A 26,362-nucleotide genomic window follows, 5' to 3' on the forward strand; every position below is an offset into this window, starting at 1 on the left:
GAGAGAGAGAGAGAGAGAGAGAGAGAGAGAGAGAGGAGAGAGAGAGAGAGAGAGAGATAGAGAGAGAGAAGAGAGAGAGAGAGAGAGAGGAGAGAGAGAGAGAGAGAAGAGAGAGGAGAGAGAGAGAGAGGAGAGAGAGAGAGAGAGAGGAAGAGAGAGAGAGAGAGAGACGAGAGAGAGAGGAAGAGGAGAGAGAGTAGAGAGTGAGAGAGAGAGAGAGAGAGAGAGAGACGAGAGAGAGAGACGAGGAGAGGAGAGAGAAGCAGAGTGAGAGAGAGATAGAGAGAGAGAGAGAGAGAGAGAGAATGAAACAGCATTCAAAGGATAATTGGCCAATTCTAATGCACATGGAGAAACGGAGTTATGTGAAGTTGCAGAATTTGATACTGAAGGTAGAACAGTCTGTGTGCCTAGAGGGAAGATGAGATGATTTTCCCGCAGACTTTCATTATAACATTTAGAAGCCAAAAGAGATGAGATGGGGAATTATTAAAGCAGCAGGCACCGGGGAAACGCAAATGTTTTGCAATTTGATTGCCCATTCTGTGTTTGATTTTCCTAATACAGAGGAGTCCACATTATGCACTACAATTGTTCAGATAAGTTGAAATAGTCCATTAATTGCTGTAACCTGTAATTCCAGATTCCTTAGCTCAGGGAAACAAACTCCCTGTGTCTATTCTGTAAGGGATATGAAGAATATTGCACGTTTTAGTGAAATTATCTACCGTTCTCCCAACGCCCAATAACTAGAAGTTGACCAGCGTTGTGCAATGCAAACTTGAAACAGAATAGAAAATCAAACCCATTGCACCTAGTGGATTTATGTATAAAAGCACTGGTGCCACTTGCATTGAGCCACAGAGACCATTGCCCACCCGTCACACCTGAATTCGCTGCCAGCTGTTTGATTGACAAGCAGCAAACGGCAACAGGTGCGTTGAATTGTGAAGAGCCGTGGTCTAAATAGATACTCCGTTGATCCCAAGGAAATTAGAGTCACAGTAGCATTACAAAGTGCACATTTACACAAATACTAGAAGAAATGATAAAAAAAAATTATTTCGAACAATCTAACAGGAGGGGGGGGGGGTCATCGCTTTCCCCAGAATACTCATTATAGAGCGTTAATGGCCGAGGAGTAAGAAATGACCTCTTTGGAGGGACACAATTGTTCTTAATCTATTACTAAAAGTGTTCCTCTGTTCAGCCAAGAATTGCAGGATTTTCCGCAGGGGTCCTTTGTTCTAACCACAGCCTCCAGTGTGTCCGACAACAGAGCCAGCCGGTTAAGCAGGGCAACCCCACCGCTCGCTCACTCCAATGCTCAATGAAGCAGGTGGGCAGGGAGTAGGAGTAGGGGTAGGGGTGGGGCAAAAGCATAGAGAAGCTCCACTCGCAGCCGGCGCAAACCTGCCGCACGAGTTTTCCATCACGTCCGAAATGGGAAAGTGGGGGAAAGGGGCGTGGCTTGCGGGGGGGAATGTGGGTGGGGCCGTCCAGCAGGAGGCGGACCTGGGCGGACTGCCCTGCCAATACAAGTAGGGCAAATAGGGCGAGCTGGGAGTTTACAGCGGCGTGGCTAGGAGAAGGAGGTAGGGGCGGGGCCCTGGCCTAACTGTCAATCTCAATTGAGGGCGGGGTCTAAACTTGACAACCAAACGCGAGAAAATCTGCAGCTTTTGCACGTTGGTCTGAACTTGAAGTCTGTTTTGGGAGTGGACAGGCCGATGGAGGGGCAGAGCCTTGGACAACTGTGATTTTGGTTGAAGAAACGGAGATCAGGCCGAGGGTCCAATCCCCTGCGGGGGCGGGTCCTCCACCAGGGGGCCAGTTTGCGATTGGACAGAGCGATCTCGGGGAAGGGCGGGCTTTAGGTGACTGTCGATCCAAAACGAAAGGGCGGTTCCTCAATCCGGAGAGGGGGCGGGGCCCCATCCCGCGGTCGGACTGGGAGTGGCCTTTGCGAACTGTCAATCAGGGAGAGAGGGCGGGGTGCAAGCCCAGCATGGATCCCGATTGGGGAAGGTTGGAGTGTCGAGGATTTACGGCATGGATGGCTGGCGGGGGCGGGGTCTTGGGACCAACCGTCAGTCAGTGAGCTCTCAAGGCCGGGGGCCGGCCGTCATGTGAAGCCGGTTCCTCCGGCGCCCTTCAGCCGCAAGGATTTCCTTTCTGGTTCGTCGGGAATGCCTGCCGCTCCCTGACGCGGGGAGACGGGGAAACATGGCGGCGCTGAGGGTCAAGCTGCCGGGCTGCGGCTCGTCCGTCGAGCCTGCCTTGCGGTTGCCTGCAGCGGAGGGCGAGCGGCAGCAGGCGGCCGGCGACAAGCCCGCGCCCCCAGAAGGCAGGGATTACCAGCTGGATGATCTGGAGACGGTCGCCACTGTGGGTAAGTTCGTCGCCCGGTGGTTACCAGCGCTCTTCCCTGGGGTGGTGGGGGCGATCCGGGATTGTCCTCTTCCCCCGATCCCCTTCTCCCCATCACTTTTCTCTCATCTCGGGTCCCCTTTTGTAATTAAAATATATCTATGTGCACAATGCCGCTTCTCCATTGAATTCAACACGATGCATTAATGCAAGCCGTGCTGCTAGTTTTCTTCGTTGCAGATTTCTTTGAAGCAGCTATTACATCTTGTGGTCAACAAGTTGAAAGTTAGTGGAATTAATTAATTACTCGATCGTTTTAATACTTCTACCGTTTTTTTTCAAAAAAATGATGGAAACCTTTTCATTTATTATTGCACACTTATGTCCGGTAATAATTCGGCGATTTAATTCGTATTCAGATATCGAATTTACTCTTAATTGTTTGCAAATGCATCTTCTGATTAGGCACCGATGAATGTTTAGATGGCGGGGTCAAATCCTTTGATAGTGTTCCTGAACTTTTTATATTGTCTTGGTTTTCTAGCCATCAAAGGAACTGAATTCTTTTCGAAGAGCTTTTCCCTCCATGATGGTGAGGGGCTTTAGGCTATTCACGGCCGTTCAGTGTGCCTTTAAATTTATTCTTAAGGGGAGATAGTTTTTTTTAAAATGCTGCATATTTCCTTGCCGCGGTCGTAAGTGTTAAACTTTATTTTTAAATGCTGTGTTCCACCAGCATTTTGTGTGTGTTGCTTGAATTTCCAGCATCTGCAGATTTCCTCGTGTAAGCTTTATATTTAGTCGTAGGATATGATGCTGGTGTTCCATAGGAAGGGGTCGCAGGTGGAAGCTAGCTATCGATCTTTAGTAAAAACAATGCCATGAATGAATTTGGCATTTAGTATACCAGTAGTATAATCTTTATTATGACCAATAACATAGTTCGTAGAAAAGTCATGATCTCAGTTATTTTAATTGTGTGGCAGTGATGGAATTGTACTTGTCATGATCCAAATAGAGTCAGTCATAGGTTTCTTTGTAGGGCACGTTTAGTTAAGATTTTGGCATTTGTTGAATTGTAATCACATTTGATTTAAAAGTTATTCTTAGGTGGCATTCGTTTAATTTTTTGAGTTGAATTTTAGCTGGGAGGAGAGCCTATTATTTTTTTTAAGAGCACTTTTTTTTTAAACCATTCCACATGGATGAAGGGCAGATCACATTGGAACCTATCAAATGGCCTCGAGGGTAATTTAATTAGTAAGAGTCTAGGACAGAGCTCCCAACGTTTTTGTGCCATGGACCCTTAACATTACCACAAGTTGGGAAACCCTGGTCCAGGATCTGAGCAGTTTCAGAATAAAAGGACTATCCTTTGCAGCTATGATGAAGAATTTCTTCATCCGTAGTGTGGTCATTCTATGGAATTCCTTGCCTCATGGACCATGAAGATTAAATCAGAATAACAAGAATCAGGCCATTTGGCCCATCAAGTCCAGGTTCAGTTTATTGTCATTCCAACTGTACATGCGTATGCTGCCAAGCGAAACAACGTTCCTCCAGACCAAGGTGCACAACACAGTATATTTAACTCAAACACATAATGCATAAAGTAATATTACCACAGATTAATTAAGGTGCATTTGCTATGCAAGTTTTAAAAGTTTAATGCTACTGGTGCTTCTTGCATGATAGTGACCGTATGATGAGATTCAAACATGATGGCAGGGAATTCAATAGGGTCAGGGCCTGGAAGAAGTTGTTTCCCAATCTAACAGGTGGGGGGGGGGAAGGGGAGGTAAAAGAGATTGTTGGACAGATGGGAGAGATCATTGGCAATACTAAGACCCAGCACGCGCAGCTCCTGATAAATATCTGTGGGTGGAAGAGACACCCCGATGATCCCCTCAGTTGACTTTGCAATCCTTTGTCGGGCTTTCCCTTACCAGGCGGCGGTGCAGCTGGTCAGCACACTGTTGTTCCTGTTTTTTTTTAAATAAATAATTTAGTTAGTGGGTGTGTGGGGCCACTCTCCTCAGGAAGTGGAGACAATGCTCAGATCTTCTCAGTCTCTCAGGAAGTGGACCAAGTCTGATTATTCATCATGAAGTCTGTTTTGTTGTAGCAGCACACTGCAAAGCATTAGTTATTATAAGTTACAAAAACAACTAGTGCAAAAGATGAAGAACCAGGTAGTTTTTATGCACTGTATAGAAATCTGATGAAAAACTTTTCGGAAAGTGTGATTCGGGCTCCTGTACCATCTCCTTTGCGGTAATAACACAGTCAGGGAATGTCTCAGATGTTAGGGTCTTTAATGGTGGATGCTGCTGTCTATTAGGTGTAATTAAAGGCATAAATCAGGGGTTTCTAACCTTTTGTATGCCATGGATCAATTAAGCAAGGAGTCCCATAGACCCCAGGTTGGGAACTCCTGCCATAGATACATTTTTGATTGGTAAGAAGGTTAAAGCTGCAGGGGAGAAGACAAACGAATGGGATTGAGTAAGAACAATTAGCTGCGATTAAATGGCAGAGCAGACTTGATGGTCCGAATGGCCTAATTTGTCTTCCATATCTAATGGTGATCCAAACTTTGAAAGCTGTTATGTGTGATTCTTTGCTCATTGGGTGACTCATTGCCACAAGCATGTCTTAATTTAGAGCTAATGAAACATGTCAGGAATGTTATGTATTGAATGTTACCTTGTGCAATAATACAAATACAGTAGATTCTGGTTAATTGGATTCATTGAGACCAATACATTTTGGTCCAATTAAGTAACTGCCCCAGTCAGCTTAAGTTTCATGGAAAGAGTTTAAAAAAAACTACTGTTTAACTGAGTAACGATTTATGTATTTAAATGAAATACAGAATAAATTAGAACATTACCAATACCTCTACAATATTATAAAACTGGATTAGTTAACGATGGAGGAATTCATCCAGGGTACGCTGCTGTGTTCTTTGACTGTAAATGAACAATATCATTTCAGATATCTAATGCAGATAATGGACTGCTGTCATAAAATACTTTAAATGATTTTGCATCCTTCAAATCTTCATTTTCATTGTAAAGTTCAAGTTGGTTGTCGATACAATTCTTAGTAATTCCTAATTTGTTGAAGGAGTGAAATGGTTTCATTTTCACTCCCAGCTGTTTCTGGCACTTTCAAGCCTGAATGCTTGAAACTGCAGCGGGAAAAGCAGTTCTGAATTGTCTTACTGTTTATTTCTCACCAACCTTCAGTGACAAAAATCATTGCCTTCAGAACACAAACACACCCAACAGATGCTATTTTAAAAACTCATTCTAAGCATGGTGCATTGTCTAACAGCCACACATGTGCTGTTAATTAGAAACTGCTCAGCATCACTCTCCTGTCCCAATTAAGTACCACGGTGTCCCAAATAAAGGAAGGGAATCCTAACTATTTTCTTGATTTTTTTTTCTTTAAGAGTTGTCCAAAATAAGTGGCTGTCCCAATTAATCAGTGGCCCATTTAACTGGAATCTGTTGTGGGATGTGTGTCAAAAGAGTCTAATGTGAATTCTGCTATTTTGTTTTTATTGTTCCTGCACAGACTGGCTTTGATATTGTGAATTTGTTCAGATTGAGATGTTGGACTTTATACTTGTGTTTATCACAGCAGTTGAGACTTAACTAGATGAAGAGGTCAGCTAATACAAATTTATTCTGTTGTAAAATAACAAAATGCTGGAAATACTCAGCAAGTCAGGCTGCATCTGTGGGAAGAGAAACAGTGTTAACATTTCAGGTAGAGGAGGATGAAGCTTGTTAAGTTGCAAGGAAGGTAGGGGGTTAGTAACATAAAGTTGGATGACCATAGGGATAAGCTGAAAACAAAATTATCCCGGTCACTGCAGTGAGAACCTGGATGAGAGAATTGGATGAGTAATGGACAGAACATTTCTGTTTCATTTAGATTTCTGGCATCTTCAGTTTTTTTGCTTTTTCACTATTCTATGGCAGATAGGTTTGCAAACTTGGAATTTTATTTAGAGCTTTGCTCCAGTAGGAATTTTCTTACATTGTTTTGGTTGAAATGTTTTTTTTTAAAAAGTGCTTACACTTTTAAACTATTAAACCAAGGCCTCAGAGCTTTTTAATGTCCTCCACAGATGCTTCCTGATTTGCCATGTGTTCCCTGCATTTTCTGTGTTTGCTTCAGATTTCTAACAGCTGCCATATTTTTGTTTTGCTTGTTGATTAAGAATTACTTACTGGATTAAAAGCAATAATTGAACTATTTGATAAGCGCAGTGTAAACATCTACTTGCAGGATGCAGCAAAGGCTACTGCTGCATTATCAGTGATGGCCCACTGAATAATGTGATGTCTAGTCTTGTGAAGTTTTGTTTCTATGTGAACCAGCACTCAAACATAGGTTGCAGCCTTAATGTGGCTAAGGACATCCAAAAAAAGTTGACTGATTACAGGAGTTAAATTAAATCACTTAATTTTGCATTTCAGCCAGTTTTATGCTCTATATTTATTTAGTAGTTTATAGTACATTAGTATCTTTGCCACAAAACAAATTTCATGTCATAATAAACCTGATTCTAATATTGTAAATCTATCAATACCAGAAGGAATTTTACTCAATAGCGCTTGTTTTTCATTTGCAATAATCAGCTAGCATGATTAGTATAAAACTTCATGCTATTCATTTTGAGAAAAATGCATCAAATGGTTTCTGTTAACTCGGTATCTGGCTGTTTAGAAATCCCAATGGTCACGCAATTGGTTTACTTGTGAGGCTAGTGTTCGCAATGCCTTTGGGTTTGTGTCGTCACATCCATGGTTGGGGTCTGGAGTACAGGTGATTAGGTGTGTGGCTGAAGCAGAGATGGGGTTTGGAACACCAAAGGTTGAATGTGGGTAGGTTTACAGCTGAAACCATGATTTTGAGTGATTGTATAATTCCCACTTCATTAAACTTAGTCTTCACTGTGAATATTTATTTACATTACCATGTAAATATACGAAAGACTGAAACAAGTGTGTACATCAGTTCTATTAGGAACAACGTCCAATTGTCTTTGCTGCTAGTCTGAGACTATTAAAGCCTTTGGAAGCCAGATCATTATAGTTTTATTGTATATTGTTTGAGACTGAGCTATTGTTGAGTTTGTCATGTGTATAAACTTGTGTATGCACTGGTGCAGTGAAAAACTTGCAGCAGCATCACAGACAGCATTTACTAGGTAAACACAAACTAAACATAAATTATACACAATTCACACCAGAAAGAACACAATTATAACAAAGTGATCAAAGTGGTCATAGTGTTGTTAAACTAATGTTTAGAGTTGTGTTAATAAGTTTAAGAATCGAATGGTTGAAGGGAAGTGTTGGGACCTCACTTGTGAGATCATGTAGCTTTCTTCATTTGTTACACTTAGGACTGTGTGGCTTAACTGCAGCACTAATGCCTTTTTCAAGATTGCTGATGATGCAAACCACTGTCATAATCCAAATCAATAGTGGTGATGAATCAGATTGAAAATCTGTCTAGGTGGTGTCGTAACAATAACCTCTTACTCTTGTCAGCAAGACCAAGGAGCAGGTTGGACTTCAGGAAAAGAAAACCAGAGGTCTTATGCCAATACTCATTAGAGTAGTGGTTGCCAATCCGTTGATCACGATCGACTTAATCGATCTTTGAGACTTTCCCAGTAGATCCCGAAAAAAAAGAAGAAGAAAGAAAAATAAATAAATACACAAATACTGTTGAGAGATTGTTTCCAGGTTGCAGGGTTTTAGTTCTGTTCTTTCTGTCCAGTGTGCATGTGTGTAGCTCCTCCATACTACACAGTGTAATTCTGTGGTCCCCAACCAACGAGGAAATGATACGAGTCAGCTGCAACTTTCCTCATTCCCTGTCACACCCACTGTTGAACCTGAATAAACACAAGGTCATCGGTCGCCTAAACTCAGTGATACTCTCATGCCAGGGATCACTGGCCGCCTCGCACGGCCGGCGGGAAGCACTGTTGCTACTGGCCTGGCGTGCAGACAGATGGGTGCCGCTTCTAAATCTGTTGACAAGACCAAATGTTCGTGGGGAACCCGGTGCTAAAATATTCGCAGACGACCTAATCCAGGCTCGGGGTTTCGTAAGTAGCAGAGCAGCTACCTCGCTGCAATCTACTGAAGCAAACTTTTGTCGGCCGATAGATCCTACAAGGGGGGCGGGCGCGCGTCCTGTCGCACTCCTCGCTTGGTTGGTCGCTCTCTCTGGACTGCAACCTGGTACAGGGACCTCTGGCTCTGACCTTGTCCTCTCACCCCACCCATGACCAGCCTCACCTGGCCAAGGCATCTGGCAGCGGGCGGGCGGGAGCCTGGAGTTTGGGCCGGGAGGCTGTCTAATGAGGCAATGAAGTCCTCGAAACTGCTTCAGCACCGCTCGAGTCCAAGCACCCTGCACTTAAAGACAAACCCGTTGAGTTTCTTCAGTGGAAAAAAACGTGAACAAGTGGGACAGAAGCTAAGTGCTGAGAGTCATGAAAACTAAATTGCGGAATAGACTGGACATAAGAAACCTGCTTCGAGTATCGCTGTATTCTGGTTGTGTTTACCACCCCACCCCATCTACCGGTCTGCAAGAATATTGTCGATACTAAACTGGTCCGCAGTGCAATAAAGGGCAGGTACCCTCGGTGTTTATACATTATTTCTACTTCCGGGTTGCGGGGTTTTACTTCCGGTCTTTCCTGCCCTGGTGCACATGCGTGTAACTGATCTGGGGTTAATCTTGCCTTTCACTAAGGCCGAGATAGGATCTTGGGCATAAAAAAGTTGGCAACCACTACATTAGAGGATCAGGGGTGGAGAGGGTCAGCAACTTTAAATTCCTCGATGTTACTATTTCAGAGGACCTGGCCAGGGCCTAGCACCTAAATGCAATTACGAAGAAAGCATGGCAGTGCCTTTACTTCCTTAGGAGTTTGCAGAGATTCAGCATGACATCTAAAACTTTGACAAACTTTTTTTTAAATTGAAGTTCATCATCAAACAAACATTTCCATAAGATGTATTTCAGACATTGTACATATACATCATATAATCATATATGTCACAAATCTCCAAGTAATATTTATGAGGTATACACTTATAGAAAAGAGTGGAAAGAAAAAAAACAAGCAAAAGGAAAGAACTATGTACAAGTAGGGAGTGATTATTTTTACAACATATTCATTGATTTGTGTATGAGGCATTATGTAGTTAAACCATTTTTCCCAGTATGAATCATATTGTTCTAGCTTATGATGAACAGATGCTGTTATCTTTTCCATTTTGTAAATGTTCAATGTAATTTCCATCCCTGCATTTTAAGTTGGGCTCTCCTGTGATAACCATTTCCTAGTAAGAGTCTTTTTACCAGCCACCAACAGTATATTCATTAAATATTTATCTCTTTTCAAACATTCTTGAGGTATATATCCAAAATATATGGTCTTACTCCCGAAGGGTATTTCACATTTAAAGATGTCTTGTAGGGTTTTGTGTATCCCCCTCCAATAGTCTTTGATAACAGGGCAGTCCCAAAAAATATGATAATGATTTGCATTTTGATTTCCACAATTTCTCCAGCAAACAGGGAGGTTACTATCATAAATGAGATTTCTGAGAGGGTGTAATAAAATATCTTATCAAGTTTTTCCATCCAAACTCCCTCCATTTCTGTGAACTGGTACATTTCCATTGATACCTCCATATTATTGTCCATTCTTCCTCAGATATAATTATCCCTCCTTCCTTCTCCCATTTTGTTTTAATGTATGAAGTGGAATGTGTTTTAAGATTTGACAACCCCTTATACATGCTTGAAATAATTTTACTACTGTTTTCTGAATTATATGCTTTTCTAAATAGCTTTATCAAGCATGTATTTGCTTTGGTTACATTTTTGTGTCTTATTAACATATTATTGCATCTGTAAATACAGATTTAAAAATCTTGTTTTTCTAATAAGTGTTTCTCTTTAAGCATTTCAAAACTGAACAGTGTTCCTTCTTTCATTATGTTGCAAAGAACTGTTATTCCTTTAGCTGTCCAGTCCTTAAATCTAGCATCCAATTTATTTGGTGTAAAATCTGAGTCATATGCACACCATTTAAGAATTGCAATATCTCCCTCTAGATTATATTTTATAGTAGTTTTCCATATTTTAAGAGTCAATTTCACCCATGGGTTATCAATAGTATTTATGTATCTTTGCAAAAATTGCTTGTATGGGGATGGGAAGTACCCGCTCCTCAATGTTTTCCATTGAGTGTCATATGATGGGTTGCACCAACACATCACAGCTCTCAACTGTGCTGCAAAATTATAATCTCTAAGAGAAGGTAAGCCCTATTCTCCTGCCCCCCCCCCCCTTTTACTTCCTTAGGAGTCTGCAGAGAATCAGCATGACATCTAAAACTTTGACAAACTTTTGTACATATTTAGTGGAAAGTGTATTGACTGGTTACATCATAGCCTGCTATGGAAACTCCAATGCCCATGAACAGAAAATGCTGCAAAAACTAGTGGATATGGCCCAGTCCATCATGGAAGCCCTCCCCATCATTGAGAAATTCTACATGAAACGCCTTTGCAGAAAACAGCATCCATCATCATGACCCCCAACCCCCAGGACATGTTCTCTTCTTGCTGCTGCCTTCAGGAAGAAGGTACAGGAGTCTCACACGGCCAGGTTCAGGAACAGTTATTACCCGTCAGCCATTAGGCTGTTAAACCAAAGGGGATAATGTCAATCAATTTCATTTGCCCCATCGTTGAAATGTTTCCAGAACCTATGGACTCGGTTTCAAGGACTCGTCATGTCCTCCAGTTGTATGTGTATACCTCTGTGTATATGTGTAATAAAATGAAATTTCTTTGTATTTGCGCAGTTTGCAGAGTTTGAACTCTGGTTGAATGCCCAAGTTGATGCGGTCTTCCATTGACTCTGCTATGCTTATTATTGTATAGATTTATTGAGTATGCCCACAAGAAAATGTATCTCAGGGTTGTATATGGTGACATATGTACTTAGATAATAAAATTTATTTTGAACTTTAAATGATGGGCTATCTGAAAATGGTATTCTCTGTCCTAATAAAATCAAATAATTGTAGGGCCTTGCAAAGTGTTATTTTGTCTTCTGAGCAGTTGGAAACAGAACTTTTAACTGCAACCATTATGTGGCAGGTATTTTGCTGGAGTCTGAAAACAAGTTGCATTTTATTCAGGGGAATTACAAAGTTTGTAGATCATGCATGGGAGCATATGGTATATTAGCCAGTTGCTATGAAGTTGGTGACTCATTTCTTCGGGATTTCCAGTGTTTTGACCCAGAGGTGAGAGGAGCAGCTGTGTAGTTGGCCAGAATGATGAGATAGAGGAGCTAGTGCTTCCTTATTTTAGTACTGAATGCCAGTGACCAATTTAAGTTGAAAGCATTATGTTGTGTATATTCTCTTTAATGCCTTTGACTTTTGTCAGGGTTATCTAATAATCGTGAATTTATTTTTGGGTTCAATATTGTTTCATTTGTTGGGCTTAAACATCTAAAGATTAATTTTTTCTCATGGCTACCGAATCATGCAGTGCAATGCATCATTTGCATCAACGATCAACAGTTTGAGGATGTGCTGAGGGCAGCCTACAAGTGTCATCATGCTAACATAGCATGCCCACAACTTATTAACCCTAACTGTATATTTTGGAATGTTGGAGGAAGCTATAGTGCCCATAGGAAACTTGTGTATTCATGGGAAGAACGTTCAAATTCCTTAAAGACAGCAGTTTTGAATCACAATCTTAAAGTTGCTAACCACTGCTCAACTGTAGCGATTTATTTCCAAGCCTTAAAAAAAGTTGCATATGCTGTTGGTAAGATGTTTGACAGATAGCCTTTCAATACACAGTGGATTCTGTTTAATTGGGCCATCAGTTAATCAGGGCAACGACTTATTTGGAGTGTCTCTTAACAAGCAAAAACTAATCAAGAAAATTATCAGGATTCATTTTGTTTAATTGGGCCACTATGGTGCTTAATTGGGGCGGGAGACTTGCTGAGCTGATGCTAACTAGCAGCATGGTGGCTGTTAAAGGCTATAGTGTGCTTAGAGTGAATAGTTTTTAAATAGTGTGTTGTATGTATTTGTATTCAAAAAGCAGTGGCTTTTGTTACTGATAGTTGGTGCAAAATGAGCAGTAAGACAATTTAGAACTGCTGCTTACTGCGATTTCAAGCATTCAGGCTAGAAATGACTGGGAGTGAAAATGTAAATATGTTGCTTCATGTCAGGAATGATGAAAAATTTGAAGGTATTGACAATCATCTTGACTGTTATAATGAAACTGAAGATTTGGTGGATACAATCGTCCATAGCATTGCATGAAGGCAATCCATTGTCTACATTGGGTGTCAGCACTGATTTTGCTCAATGCATTCCTGTCGATAACTACTGGGAACTAATGCAGTTTTATAGTACTGTAGAGGTATTGGTAGTGTTCTAATTTGTTCCATGTTTTATTTAAATACTTAATTTGTTACTCAGTTGGTCTTTTTTTAATACTTTTTAAAATATTTCCTCAACTTCAGCGAATTGAGGCAACTGCTTTAATGGGCCAATTAACTGGAATCCATTATTGGCATTTCATTCCTCCCCCTTTGAGATGTGTGTGGCATTGTTCACTGTATATTTAAGTTTAAAATAATTATTTAGAAATGCAGTATGGTAACAGGTCCTTTAGCTCCAATGAGCCCACACCACCCGACTACACCGTGTGACCAATTAACATACTATCCCATATGTCATTGGAATATGGGGAAAAAACCAGAGTACCTGTGGGAAACCTGTGAGTTGATGGAGTGTGTACAAACTCAGAGAGCAGTGGGAATTGAAGCCAGGTTATTAGTGTTATGTTAATCACTGCTACCGCACTGCCCCACAATGTTTTGAACACTTTCACACTGACTAGTAATCTTATAATTTATTTATTGTGATTTGTTTTAGACTGGACTCCTTATGGAAGTTTAATTTGTGTTTCATACTGTATTGAATGAAGTTTAAAGTCTTGAGTATTACTGTTTTTTTCATTTGGCATCCACCTGATGAAGGGTCTCAGCCCAAAACGTCGACTATTTATACCTTTCCACAGATACTGCCTGACCTTCTGAGTTCCTCTGGCATTTTGTGTGTGTTCACTGTTCCTTCTAAACTGCATGGGTACTCGGCTGTGCAGTAACTGAAATACTCCCTGGCACATAATCTTTGCTCAGTTGGAATTTCCTTGTATACAATTTATTAAAGGGCTGTGCAGTTTTCAGGTCATATTTTAAAACAAAAAATCCTGATCAGAGCAATGGTTGCTCTGTGCAGCTGCTTTTTTTTTAAAAAAGGAGGGAATGTGTGTGTTACCCTGTGCAGATACTGAACATCCAATCTTTGTTACTGATTTTCACTTGTGTTTCTGCATTTTTACCATACTTAGCTTGGATAATTTCATGAGTGCTGAAACACTTTTGCATGTGGCACAGAAGTTTTAATTAGAAACCTTGTAAATTAAACACTTTGACTGCCAATGATTTTTTTTTAAATTTTGTTTTCATTTTCAGTTTTATCAAAGCTACGGATCCTAATTAAAACAGAAAATGGCTCTGTGGCTTAGGAATAAAATTATTATCTTTTTCCTCAAGCCTGCTCTGTGATTTGTCAGGAGGACGACTTCTCCTTCAATTGCATTTTCACGCATTATTTCCATAAGCTTCAATTCACTTAATATTAAGAAATTTACTGATCTCTATCATGAACCTAACAACTAAGTTTGTATAGCACTCCATAAGATTCGAAGGTTCATCCATTATCAAAGCATGTATCGATATGCAATTCTAATATTTGTCTTCTCCAGATAGCCATAAAACCACGAAAGAACATGAAAGTCATTCAGGGAGAAACATCAAACTCACACCCATTGCATAAAAAAAGAACATCCCTATCATCAGCCCCCCTCCTCCTGTACAAAGTCGTCCAATCCATAAATGCAGAACCATGAATACCATCCTCCGATATCACTGACATTTATCGAAAGAGGGACACCACACAAAGCAGAGAGACTACCCGTCTGCCACAGAGACAGGCTGGTTGCAAATTCCTTCTTCATAAGCGATCAAAAGGAAGGCAGTTGGTGCTGTACTCTCACTGGCCTTCCTGATTTGCCTCTGTCATCCCTGATGCTTTAGTCAGTGATTAATTGATGCTTCCACTGGTGAAGTGGAGTCTAAACATCTCGAAGTTTCTTCACATTGAGGCCATCCAAGTACATGCTCGCTTCCCGGAAGACACTATATCACTCAAGTTATCGCCAAACTGTAAATCACAGGCACTAACAGTCCCAGAAATATTTAAGGTTATAAAGAGACATTAAGTAAGTAAGGAGGACATCTTCTTGAGTTAGTTGAAAGCAATTGACCAAGGGAGTGTTGTACGCTGACACCATGTTGAGAGGAAGATTCTTTGCTTTTTCAGTGAAGAAATTTCTCATCAACTCAAACCTAGGTGTGACCGAGTCTATGATTTCTTCCCTCTATCCACCCCCACCTCCTCCACGAACACAGACAAAGTTATAGACTTCTCAGCCAAGGGAAAATCCTCTTTCATTGAGACCAGTTAAGCCCTGTGTGTATTGTTTCTTTAAAATCTCTTTAAAACTATAAAATATAGATCTGCATTACTTGAACCACTAAATGAACTTCTGATGCACCCATTCTATGGCAATTGCATCCTAGGGTAAGGCAGTTAAAACTAGACAATTTCAGGTGTCTATACAGGTTAACGGAAAGCAGAGTATTTCTTGTGTGCACCGAAGTGATTGACCTCAGTTTCTGTATTACATTCAATTCTCAATTCCGTCTAGCTTTTTTTCAAATTGGCAAACTTGCAAATATGTGATTTGATCCCCTATGAAAATTGTTGATGCTAATGGTGCTGAGCCTAAACACTAATCCCTTAGTTCCCTGCTAATCACAGCCTTAGAAAGATCTGTTGATTCCTATTCTTGATTTTGCGTCTTGCCACCATTTCTAAATCCATATTTGTATATTGCCTGCAGTTCCATGTTTCACCTTTGCAGACCAATCTCCCTTGTGAGTCCTTGTTGAAAGCCTTTCAAAACTCCAAGTATAACACAATCCTTTTGTCTGACTTTTCAAGATCTTAGAAAGTGAATCATCAGATCTTTGGCATGCACTAGCTTTTAAGCTTATCAACTTTTATATTTTATTTAACCAGTGCTTATTCTCACCATGCCCTTGATTCCGTATTTCATTTGGAAGTATTCAGAAGATCAGGCAGTTTTGGGGAAAGAAAGACTTGCGTTGGGTTAATGACTTCTCATTGGAATTGGAAAAGTGAAAACATCCAAGTTGCAGAGGAGAAGAACGATGGAGAGAACAGAGGGAATGTCGTAGATGGGATGCAGACCAAAGTTTAAAGTACTTTTATTATCAAGTACATATTCATCTTCTTGCAGGCAGTCACAAATCAAAGAAACAACAGTAGAACCCATTTAAAGAAAAACTCACACAATGAAAACCGATTTTCTGAAGATAATGCCAGAGAGAAAGGAAAACAAGTGAAGGTACAAAATAAAGCTGGAATGTCCAGCAAAGAAAAGCCAGTCTGGTGACTGAAACAACCGCATTTGCTATTGAGCTCTGAGAGATTCATTGCTCTTGGACAGAAAATGGGTGCTTTTCCTCCCATTATACCATAGGTATTGGTGGAGCGATGTAGAAGGCTAAAGTCAGAAAGGTTGGAGAGAATGGGAGGGGTTATGAGGTGGCCTAAGGCACTGGGTAACTGTTGTGAACAGAGTGAAGATGTTTTGCAAAGCAGTCACCCAATCATGGTGAGAAGGGAAGAGGTGAAAGTTCAGCTGTTTTATCCAAATGGACTATACCCTCCACTCTCATTTATTTCATCTCTAACAACACTTTCTGACAATTCTTTCCCATGCAACAGTGGACAGTGCAATACTTACCTTTTTTGTCTCTTTTCCCATTGTCAACTTTGGTCTGCAGCATATTGCAAATATTTCTTTTCCTTTCCCCTTTCTGCAATTTAAACATTTGTTTTCTCAGTTTGTCTTGCTCAGATAAAGGATTCTTGATAAGAAATAACTTACTCTGTGTTTCTCTTTGTAGATTGGAGTAAGGGGAAATATAAGGAAATATAAAATATAAGGCAGGAGCTTGGAGCAATAAATTGAGAACAGATGTTCTCAAGGAAATGTACAGAAGAAATGTGGCAAATGTTCAGGGGATATTTGTGTGGAGTTCTGCATGGGTACATTCCAGTGAGACAGGGAAAGCATGGTAGGGTACGGGAACCATGGTGTACAAGGACTGTTGTAAATCTAGTCAAGAGGAAAATAGCTTACGAAAGGTTCAAAAAACTAAAGAATGATAGAGACCTGGAAGACTGTAAGGCTAGCAGGAAGAAGTTGAAGAAAGAACTGAAGAGAGCCAGAAGAAGCCATGAGAAGGCCTTGGCAGACAGGATTAAGGAAAACACCAAGGCAGTATGTGAAGAGCAAGAGGATAAGATGTAAGAGAATAGGACCAATCAAGTGTGACAGTGGAAAAGTATGGAACTGGAGGAGATAGCAGAAATACTTAATGAGTACTTTGCTTCAATATTCAGTATGGAAAAGGATCTCGGAGATTGAAAGGATGACTTAAAGCGGACTGAAAAGCTTGTGCATGTGTATATTAAGAAAGAGGATGTGCAGGAGCTTTCGGAAAGCATCAAGTTGGATAAGTCACTGGGACTGGATGAGATGTACCCCAGGCTATGGTGTGAGGTCAGGGAGGAGATTGCTGAGCCTCTGGCGATGATCTTTGACGGGGGAGGTTCCAGAGGATTGGAGAGTTGCGGATGTTGTTCCATTATTCAAGAAGGGGAATAGAGATAGCCCAGAAAAGTATAGACCAGTGAGTCTTACTTCAGTGTTTGGTGAGTTGATGGAGAAGATCTTGAGAGGCAGGATTTATGAACATTTGGAGAAGCATAATATGATTAGGAATAGTCAGCATGGCTTTGTCAAAGGCAGGCCTTGCCTTACGAGTCTGATTAAATTTTTTGTGGATGTGACTAAACGCATTGAAGGTTGAACAGTAGATGTGTATATGGATTTCAGCAAGGCACTTGACAAGGTACCCCATACAAGGCTTATTGAGAAAGTAAGGAGGCATGGGATCCAAGGGGACATTGCTTTGTAGATCCAGAACTGGCTTGCCCACAGAAGGCAAAGAGTGGTTGTAGACTGGTCATATTCTGCATGGAGGTCGGTCACCAGTGGTGTGCCTCAGGGATCTGTCCCGGGACCCCTACTCCTTGTGATTTTTATACATGACCTGGATGAAGAAGTAGAGGGATGGGTTAGTAAATTTGCTGATGATACAAAGGTTGTGGATGTTGTGGATAGTATGGAGGGCTGTCAGAGGTTATAGTGGGCCATTGATAGGATGCAAAACTGGGCTGAGAAGTGGCAGATTGAGTTCAATCCAGATAAGTGTGAGGTGGTTCATTTCGGTAAGTCAAATATGATGGCAGAATATAGTATTAATGGTAAGACTCTTGGCAGTGTGGAGGATCAGAGGGATCTTGGGGTCTGAGTTCATAAGACACTCAAAACTGCTGCACAGGTTGACTCTGTGGTTAAGAAAGCATAAAATGCATTGGCCTTCATAAATCGTGGGATTGAGTTTAGGAGATGAGAGGTAATGTTGCAGCTATATAGGACCCTGGTCAGACCCCACTTGGAGTATTGTGCACAGTTCTGGTTGCTTCACTACTGGAAGGATGTGGAAACTATAAAAGGGTGCAGAGGAGACTTACAAGGATGTTGCCTGGATTGGCGAGCATGTCTTATGAGAATAGGTTGAGTGAACTCTGCCTTCTTTCCTTGGAGTGACTGAGGATGAGAGGTGATCTAATAAAGGCATATAAGATGATGAGTGGCATTGATCGTGTGGATAGTCAGAGGCTTCTTCCCAGGGCTAAAATGGCAGGCATGAAAGGGCACAATTTTAAAGTGCTTGGAAGAAGGTACAGAGGAGATGTCAGGGGTGTTTTTTTTTACGCAGCAACAGTGGTGGAGGTGGACATGATAGGGTCTTTTGAGAGACTCCTGGATAGATATATGGAGCTCAGAAAAATAGAGGGTTATGGGTAACCAAAGGTAATTTCTCAGGCACAGCTTTGTGGGTCGAAGGGCCTGTATTGTGCTGTAGGTTTTCTATGTTTTTATGTTGCCGGATCTGCTGAGTGCTTCTGATATTTTCTGTTTTTGATTTGGATTTATGGGATATGCATCTCTTTCCTCCCTTCCCCCCTCCCCCACCCCACCAAGTACTGAGATTCTGGGTGGATTTTTGACTTTGCCACTGAGCAGGTAATTCTCTGTTCCGTTCTAGCCCTGGGTGACATTGTTGACCCAGCGTAAGTGGGACTGCAAAACACCATTTTATGTCAAGGTGACCTAGCCTGGTTATAGCTTAAACTTACCATTGTGTTGTTACTCAAGAGATCAAATCATTTACTTGTGTTGCTTGAGAAACGACTAGCGTGTTACCCATTTGTTTGTCAGTGATATTTTAATTGGTTGTTCCAGTGTACTGTACACCACAAATGATTCTGTAGGCATACATGGACACTTCTTAAACTGATTTAGTATATTCCTTTCTGACAGTATATCATAGTATAGATTATCTATAATGTAGTCAAATTAAAAGTTTTTATACCATGGAATGTAAGTGCCAATGAAGTAAATATCTAAATTGTTAATATATTCAAATACATTTCAGTGAGCATCATTGCATTATTAATGATCTGATGAGTCTTGGGTGATGCATTTTGGGTTGTTAAATACCGTAAATTCCAGTGTATAAGCCGAGAATTTGGCCCTAAATTTTGGTCCTAAAATTAGGGGGTCGGCATATACACAGGGTGCCAATTTTGGAAAAACAAATACGTGGAAGACAGGTCATATTTATTGGCTGTTTGAGTCAAATTCGTTCCACTGTCATCACATGAATTCTTTGAATGATTTGTTTAAACTCACATCTAGTGGCTGGAGCACGGAGTTCAAACCACCGGGGATGACTGCAATGTCCGTATTTTCAGCTTTCAATGCTGCATTTGTCTCACCTGATAAGTGCGCTTTGAATAAATCGCAGACAAGTAACAACTTGTGGCGACCTTCTTTCTGCGCAGGCAAACCAGCTCACAAATAGGCAGCACGCGGGGAGAGACTTTGGTAATGCACCTCTGACGTCATTTCCACCTGGAGAGGGTTGGCGCTAGGGATTAAATGACAGCACTGCAAGATTTGTATAAACTAGTCTCGAAACGACTTACCGACTGCGTGTCGTCAATTCAGCGCTGTGTTTAGCACATTGCTACATTGGTGACCCTGACGGTCCAAATGAGATTTGGACCAAAGATGACATGACTCTTCATCTGTTCATGCAGTTTCACTAAAACTGCCGACTTTCTGGACGCTGCAGCCACGCGTGTAGTTTAGCCAAGCAGAAGCCCAGTTCCAGATTCAGCAGATCTCTTCTGATTCCACGCGTAACTACCACGTGGTTGCGGATTTCATACAGTTGTCCCCGGAAGAAGGCAAATATGAAGCATTCAAAGTGCTGCTCATTGGGACATTTGGCCTCTCACAGCGTGAGCGGGGTGCCTGCCTGCTTCATCTGGACGGTTTGGGAGACAGACTGCCATCAGCATTGATGAACGAGATGCTGGCCCTGGCTGACGGACACAAGCCCTGCCTCATGTTCGAGCAAGCATTCCTAGTGCAACTGCCCGAGGACATATATCTGCTGCTGGCTGACGCAGATTTCAGCGACCCCCGGAAGGTGGCAACCCGGGCAGACGTGCTGTGGAAAGCCAAGAGAGAGAGCGTGGCATCTGTCGGTCAGATTACTAGGCCACGCGCCTAACAGCGGACCGGACCAGACCAGGCCCGACGGGGGCGCACACAACACAGAGGCAGGAGTGAGGAGGCCAGTGAACAGTGGTGTTTCTACCACCAGCAGTGGGGCACAAAAGTCCGCCGTTGTCACCCGCCCTGCAAGGGCCAGCTGTTGCTAATGACTATGGCGGCTGGCCACCAGGACAGCCTCTTGTACATCTGGGACAAAGAGTCGGGACGCTGCTTCTTGGTCGACACCGGAGCGGAAATCAACGTCTTGCCCCTGACGGGGTATGACACCTGCAAGAGGAAGCCAGGACCCACCCTAAGGACTGCCGTCTCGGGTTTGCAGCTGCAAGACTTTCTCATAGGCCCAGATGAGAGGACCCTCTTGTGCGACGTGGCCACCGGCCAACCTCGCCCCATCGTCCCGGCAGCCTGGAGTCGACGAGTTTTCGACTCCATACACGGTTTGGTGCACCCATCTATCAGGACAACCGTCCGGCTGGTCTCCAGCAAGTTCACATGGCACAGAATTCACAAGCAGGTCAGTGAATGGGCCAGAACATGCGCGCAGTGCTGAACAGCCAAGGTGCAGCGGCACACTAAAGCCCCGCCGCACACTTCGAACCCACCCACCGGAGGTTTGACCACATTCATGTGGATAACGTGGGCCCCCTACCAGTGTCCCGAGGAGCGCGGTACCTCCTAACGATGGTAGACCGGTTCACAAGGTGGCCAGAAGCGGTCCCGCTCACTGACACATCTGCCGATTCCTGCGCCTGAGCACTGATTGTAACCTGGGTAGCACGCTTTGGGGTACCAGCACACATTACCTCCTACAGAGGCACCCAGTTCACCTCCAGCCTGTGGTCGGCTGTGGCCAGCCTGTTGGGAATGCAGCGACACCACATTACTGCCTACCACCCTCTGTTGGACGGACTAGTGGAACGCTTCCACCTTCACTTGAAGTCGGCTCTCATGGCCCGCCTGAGAGGACCTAACTGGGTGGATGAGCTTCCCTGGGTCCTGCTTGGAACTCGCACAGCGCCGTTGGCCGAGTTGGTGTATGGTGCGCCCCTGGCCGTCCCAGGAAAGTTCATACCAACCCCAAGGGGGCAAGAGGAAGAACCCGCAGCTGTCTTGGACAGACTATGCGAAAGGCTTGGCAACCTGGCCCCCGTACCAACTTCATAGCACGGACGGACCCCGACCCATGTACCAAAGACCTGCAGAGCTGTAAGTTTGTGTTTGTACAAAGGGGCAGACACCGGGCGCCGCTACAGCGGCCGTACGAGGGGCAGTTCAAGGTGATCAGCAACAACGGGTCCACGTACGTTCTGGACATTTGTGGGGAAAGAGGAGGAATTCACGGTGGACCGACTCAAACCAGCCCATGTGGACTTGGTGCAGCCGGTCGAGGTTCAGGTACCGCAGCGCAGAGGCAGACCTCCCAAACAGAGGCTGATCCAGACTGTGGACATTGCAGGGTGTATTGCCGGTTCTGGGGGTGGGGTTATGTGGCGACCCACTTTCTGCGCCGGCGAACCGGCTCACAAATAGCCAGCGACTTTGTAATGTGACTTTGTAAGGTGAGAGACTTTGATGTCATTTCCGTCTGGAGAGGGCAGGCGCTAGGGATTAAATGCCAGCGCTGCGAAGTTTGAATAAACTAGTCTCGAAATGACTTACTGACTGCGTGTCGTTAATTCAGCGCTGTGTGTAACATATCACTACAAACTTTTCTTTCCTGAAACCTTCAGGATGTCGACGCCACACCTCTTTAATCCACTTCAAGCAACTGGCTTCGTCCATCTAGGAGCATTCTTGAGCGTAAACAGCAGCACCCCGTGGGAATTTTCTGAGCAATCTTTGTTTTTTTTTGTCTCAACTCAAGATCACGTCTATTCAAAAATTGGGTACACCAACTTCGCGTAGCTTTAAAATTTTGGCTGACCGCACGGTGTTTTTCGGCCCATTTCAAACCTTGAACTCGAATCATTTCTCTGGTAACAATGTATTCAGACGATCGCTGGTGATTCACCCACTCTAAAACGTTCTCCTCCAGTTCTGGCCACTGGCATGTTTTCCTGCAATTTGTACATTTCATCTCTGTCATTTCCCTCAGCGTGTCCTCTGCCTTTCTCCACTCTCTCACTCTCTCTCGTTTACACTAAACTTCTTAGCAGCTGCAGAATTATTCATTCCTTTAGCAAAATTAACAACCTTCAGCTTTTGAAGCCAGCATCACATCGCATTTGTTTTAATCTTTTGTACATGTTGGTCGCAAACTCAGTACTGAGTAGACATACTGATCCCGCCACCCCGTGTTATGTTTTAACGAGATTACAATGGGTGCTAAATGGTTTTGCTGGGGTTACAATTCTGAGGTTTCTTTACCATTGGAGACTTAATCCAAAATTTCCTTTCCTGATTTATTTATTAAGAATTCACTTATAATGCTCTACAATATGTAGGCCTGTTTTCTTAGCAGGTACTGGTTCACAAAATTTCCCAGTTCTGAATCCGGCAAAGCTGAGTACCGGCATGTGAGATCTTGTGATGTTTTCTGGTTAAACCAAAAACCTCTACAAAAGGGGTCGGCTTATACAAAGGTAACATGAAAAAGTCACTTTTTTAACCATGAAAATGCGGTTCGTTTTATACTCCGGGTCGGTTTATACTCTGGGATATACAGTAGATTACGATAATCAGTAGGGAGCACTGTGTGCAATTTTCATCACTACACAATAGGGAGGATGTGATTGGAGAGTGTAGAGGAAATTCACCAGTATATTGCTTGAACTGGACAACATGAGATATGGGGAGACATTAGATAGGCTGGGCTCATTTACCTTGGAGCAATGAAGAGTGAGTCTGAGAGAAGTATGTGAAGTCATGACAGCCATCGGGTAGGATATCGAAGTCTTTTTCCTTGGATAGGGGTATCAAAATCAAGAGGGCATAAATTTAAGAGGTGAGTATGAAAGGGGATCCAGGGGCAAGTGTTTTACAGAGGTTGATATCAGCTTTTGTAACCTGGCCTTTTAAGACCAGAACATTTACTTACACGAATGATGTCACTCTAATCATTGGCAGTTTACTGAATGTTTGCTTCTATATTTCCCTCAAGGTTAAAATACAAATTCATCACAGGAAATCCTGCATCCTTGGAAGCATGATGAGGTAGATGTTGAGATTCACCCACAGGCTGCAAACACAGTGACTAAGTGCAAAATGAGGGGTGGGAAACAGTTGCTTGGGGGTGAATCTTCTGCTCTTGTACAGTTTTGCATTATTTGCTTGTTGATGTCATTTGCTGGGTTTACATCATTTAGATATTCAGGATATAGATGTTTTTTTAATTGCTCTGAATAACACAATTCATAACTTGATTTTTTTATTTCTAGTTGAATTAAATGAATGAAATTGAATGAAAATTGAACACTAGAATATTTAACATTAATGATTTCAATAATTTTGCCCATTTTCTGTAATCTGCGAATTTTGATCAACTCAGTTAGCTGTCTATTTAGTCTGAGGTACAATTTTTCAAATCTGTCCCTTCTGAGTTCTGTTGTTCAGTCTCAGAGTGTGAGTTCAATTTTCTGATTTAATTGTAGTCACTCTGCTCTTCGAGAAGGGAGGGAGCCAGAAGAAAGAAAATTATAGGCCAGGTAGCCGACATTAGTGGTTGGGAAGATGTTGGAGTCCATTATTAAGGATGAGGTTTCAGAATATTGGAAGCACATGATAAAATAGGCCAAAGTCAGCATGGTTTCCTGAAGGGGAGATCTTGCCTGACAAGTCTGTTGGAATTCTTTGAGAAAATAATGGGCTAGACGAAGGAGAGTCAGTGAAAGCTGTTAACTTGATTTTCGTAAGGACTTTGACTAAGTGCCATACATGAGGCTCCTTAACAAGATTAGTGCCCATGGGATTACAGGAAAGGTACTAGCATGGATGGAAGATCAGCAGGAGGCAAAGAATGGGAATAAAGGGGGTCTTTTCTGCTTGCCTGTCAGTGACTAGTGGTTTTCTACAGGGGTCAGTTTTGGGACCACTTTGGAATTTGTATGTTGATGATTTGGACGATGAATTGATGGCTGTGTGACCAAGTTTGCAGGTGATATAAAGGAGGTGGAGGGGCAGGTGGTGTTGAGGAAGCAGCAAGCCTCAGACAGATTGTGCAGAATGGGCAAAGAAATGGCAGATGGGATGCAGTGTTGGGAAGTATACTGACATGCACTTTGGTAGAAGGAATAAAGGCTTAGACAATTTATTAAATGAGAAGAAAATTCAAAAATTAGAGGTGCACAGGAACTTGGAGTCCTGGTTCAAGATTCCATGAAGGTTAACTTGAGTTGAAGGCAAATGCGATGTTAGCATTCAGTTTGAGTGGACTAGAATATTAAAAACAATGATGTAATGCTAAGGCTTGATAAAGCATTGGTTAGACCATACTTGGGGTATTGTGAGCAGTTTTGGAGCCCCTTATTTAAGAAAAGATGTACTGGCATTGGGGAGTGTCCAGAGGTAATTCATGAGAATGATTTTGGGAATGAAAGGATTAACATAAAAGCAGTGTTTTATGGCTCTGGGCCTGTACTTGCTGGAGTTTAAATGAATGAGATAGATCTCATTGAAACCTATTGAATATTGAAAGGCCCAGATAGTGGATGTGAGGAGGATGTTTCTAATAGTGAGGGTGTTTAGGACCAGAGGGCACAACCTTGGAATAAACCTGGGATTTTTTTATATGCCATAGACCCCTATCATTAAGGGGTCCATGGACCCCAGGTGGGGAACCTCTGGAATAAAGAGGTATCCATTTAGAACATGAGGAATTCCATTAAGCATTGGGTGATGAATCTATGGAATTTAATACCACATATAGCTGTGGAGCCCAACTCATTGGGTATATTTAAAGTGAAGATTGTTAGGTTCTTAATGATTCAGGGTATCAAGAGAATGGGGTTGAGAAGCATCACAATTCCGAGAACATTTGCCTGGACTTCTTCATAGGTATGCTCCATTGAAGCAGGGAAAAGATGGTAGAGGTAAAGAACCATGGTGTACAAAGTATTTAGAAAATCCAGTTAACAAGAAAAGAACAGTTTATGAAAGGTTCAAGAAACTAAAAACTCCTAGAGCTCTGGAAAATTACGGTTGGTAAGAAAGAGCTGAAGAATAGAATTAGGAGAGCCAGAAGGGACTATGAGAAGGCCTTGGTGGGCAGGATTAAAGAAAACCCCAAGGCATTCTACTATTACGTGAAGAGCATGAGAATGAATCATGTGAGAATAGGACCAGTCAGGTGCGATAGTGGACAAGTGTGCATGGTGTTGGAGGAGGTAGCGGAGGGACTTAATAAATACTTTGCTTCAGTATTCACCAGGGAAAAAGACCTTGGCAATTGTGGGGATGACTTACAGCAGACTGAAAAGTTTGAGCATATAGACATTAAGAAAGAGGATGTGCTGGAGCTTTTGGAAAGCTTTAAGTTGGATAAATCACTGGGATTAGATGAAATATACCCTAGGTTACAGTGGGAAGTGAGGGAGTGGATTGCTGAGCTTCTTGCAATGTGTCATCAATAGCGATGGGAGAAGTGCTGGAGGATTGGAGTGTTCCAAATGTTGTTCTCTTATTCAAGAAAAGGAGCAGAGATAACCCAGGAAATTACAGACCAGTGAGTTTGATTTCACTGGTGGGCAAGTTGTTGAAGACCCTCATAAATCCTGCCTCAGAATTTGGAGAGACATGATATGATTAAGGATAGTCAATATGGCTTTGTCAAGGGCAGGTTGTGTCTTACGAGCCTGATTGAATTCTTTGAGGATGAAACAAAACACATTGATGAAGGTAGAGCAGTGGATGCAGTATATATTGTTATGAATGTACCCCAGCTCTGAGGGGCCGAAGGGGCGGGAGCAGCCCCCTCCTTCCGGAGAATTGCAAGATCACTATTAATTCGGGACTCG

The 26,362-nt window shown here is 42.4% G+C and overlaps 1 protein-coding gene across 1 annotated transcript in view; it reads left to right on the plus strand.

The window, feature by feature from the left end:
* The first annotated feature begins 2,121 nt into the window (after positions 1 to 2,121).
* The window catches only part of prkx (protein kinase X-linked), a 124,856-nt gene continuing 100,615 nt past the window's right edge, over positions 2,122 to 26,362 (plus strand). Inside the window, exon 1 of the mRNA XM_059963751.1 lies at positions 2,122 to 2,392. Coding sequence (XP_059819734.1) covers positions 2,227 to 2,392 — 166 coding nt within the window. The 5' untranslated portion in view covers positions 2,122 to 2,226. The remainder of the gene's footprint in view (positions 2,393 to 26,362) is intronic.

The sequence above is a fragment of the Hypanus sabinus genome, chromosome 3 (assembly GCF_030144855.1).
Source record: "Hypanus sabinus isolate sHypSab1 chromosome 3, sHypSab1.hap1, whole genome shotgun sequence".
Classification (NCBI taxonomy): Eukaryota; Metazoa; Chordata; class Chondrichthyes; order Myliobatiformes; family Dasyatidae; genus Hypanus; species Hypanus sabinus.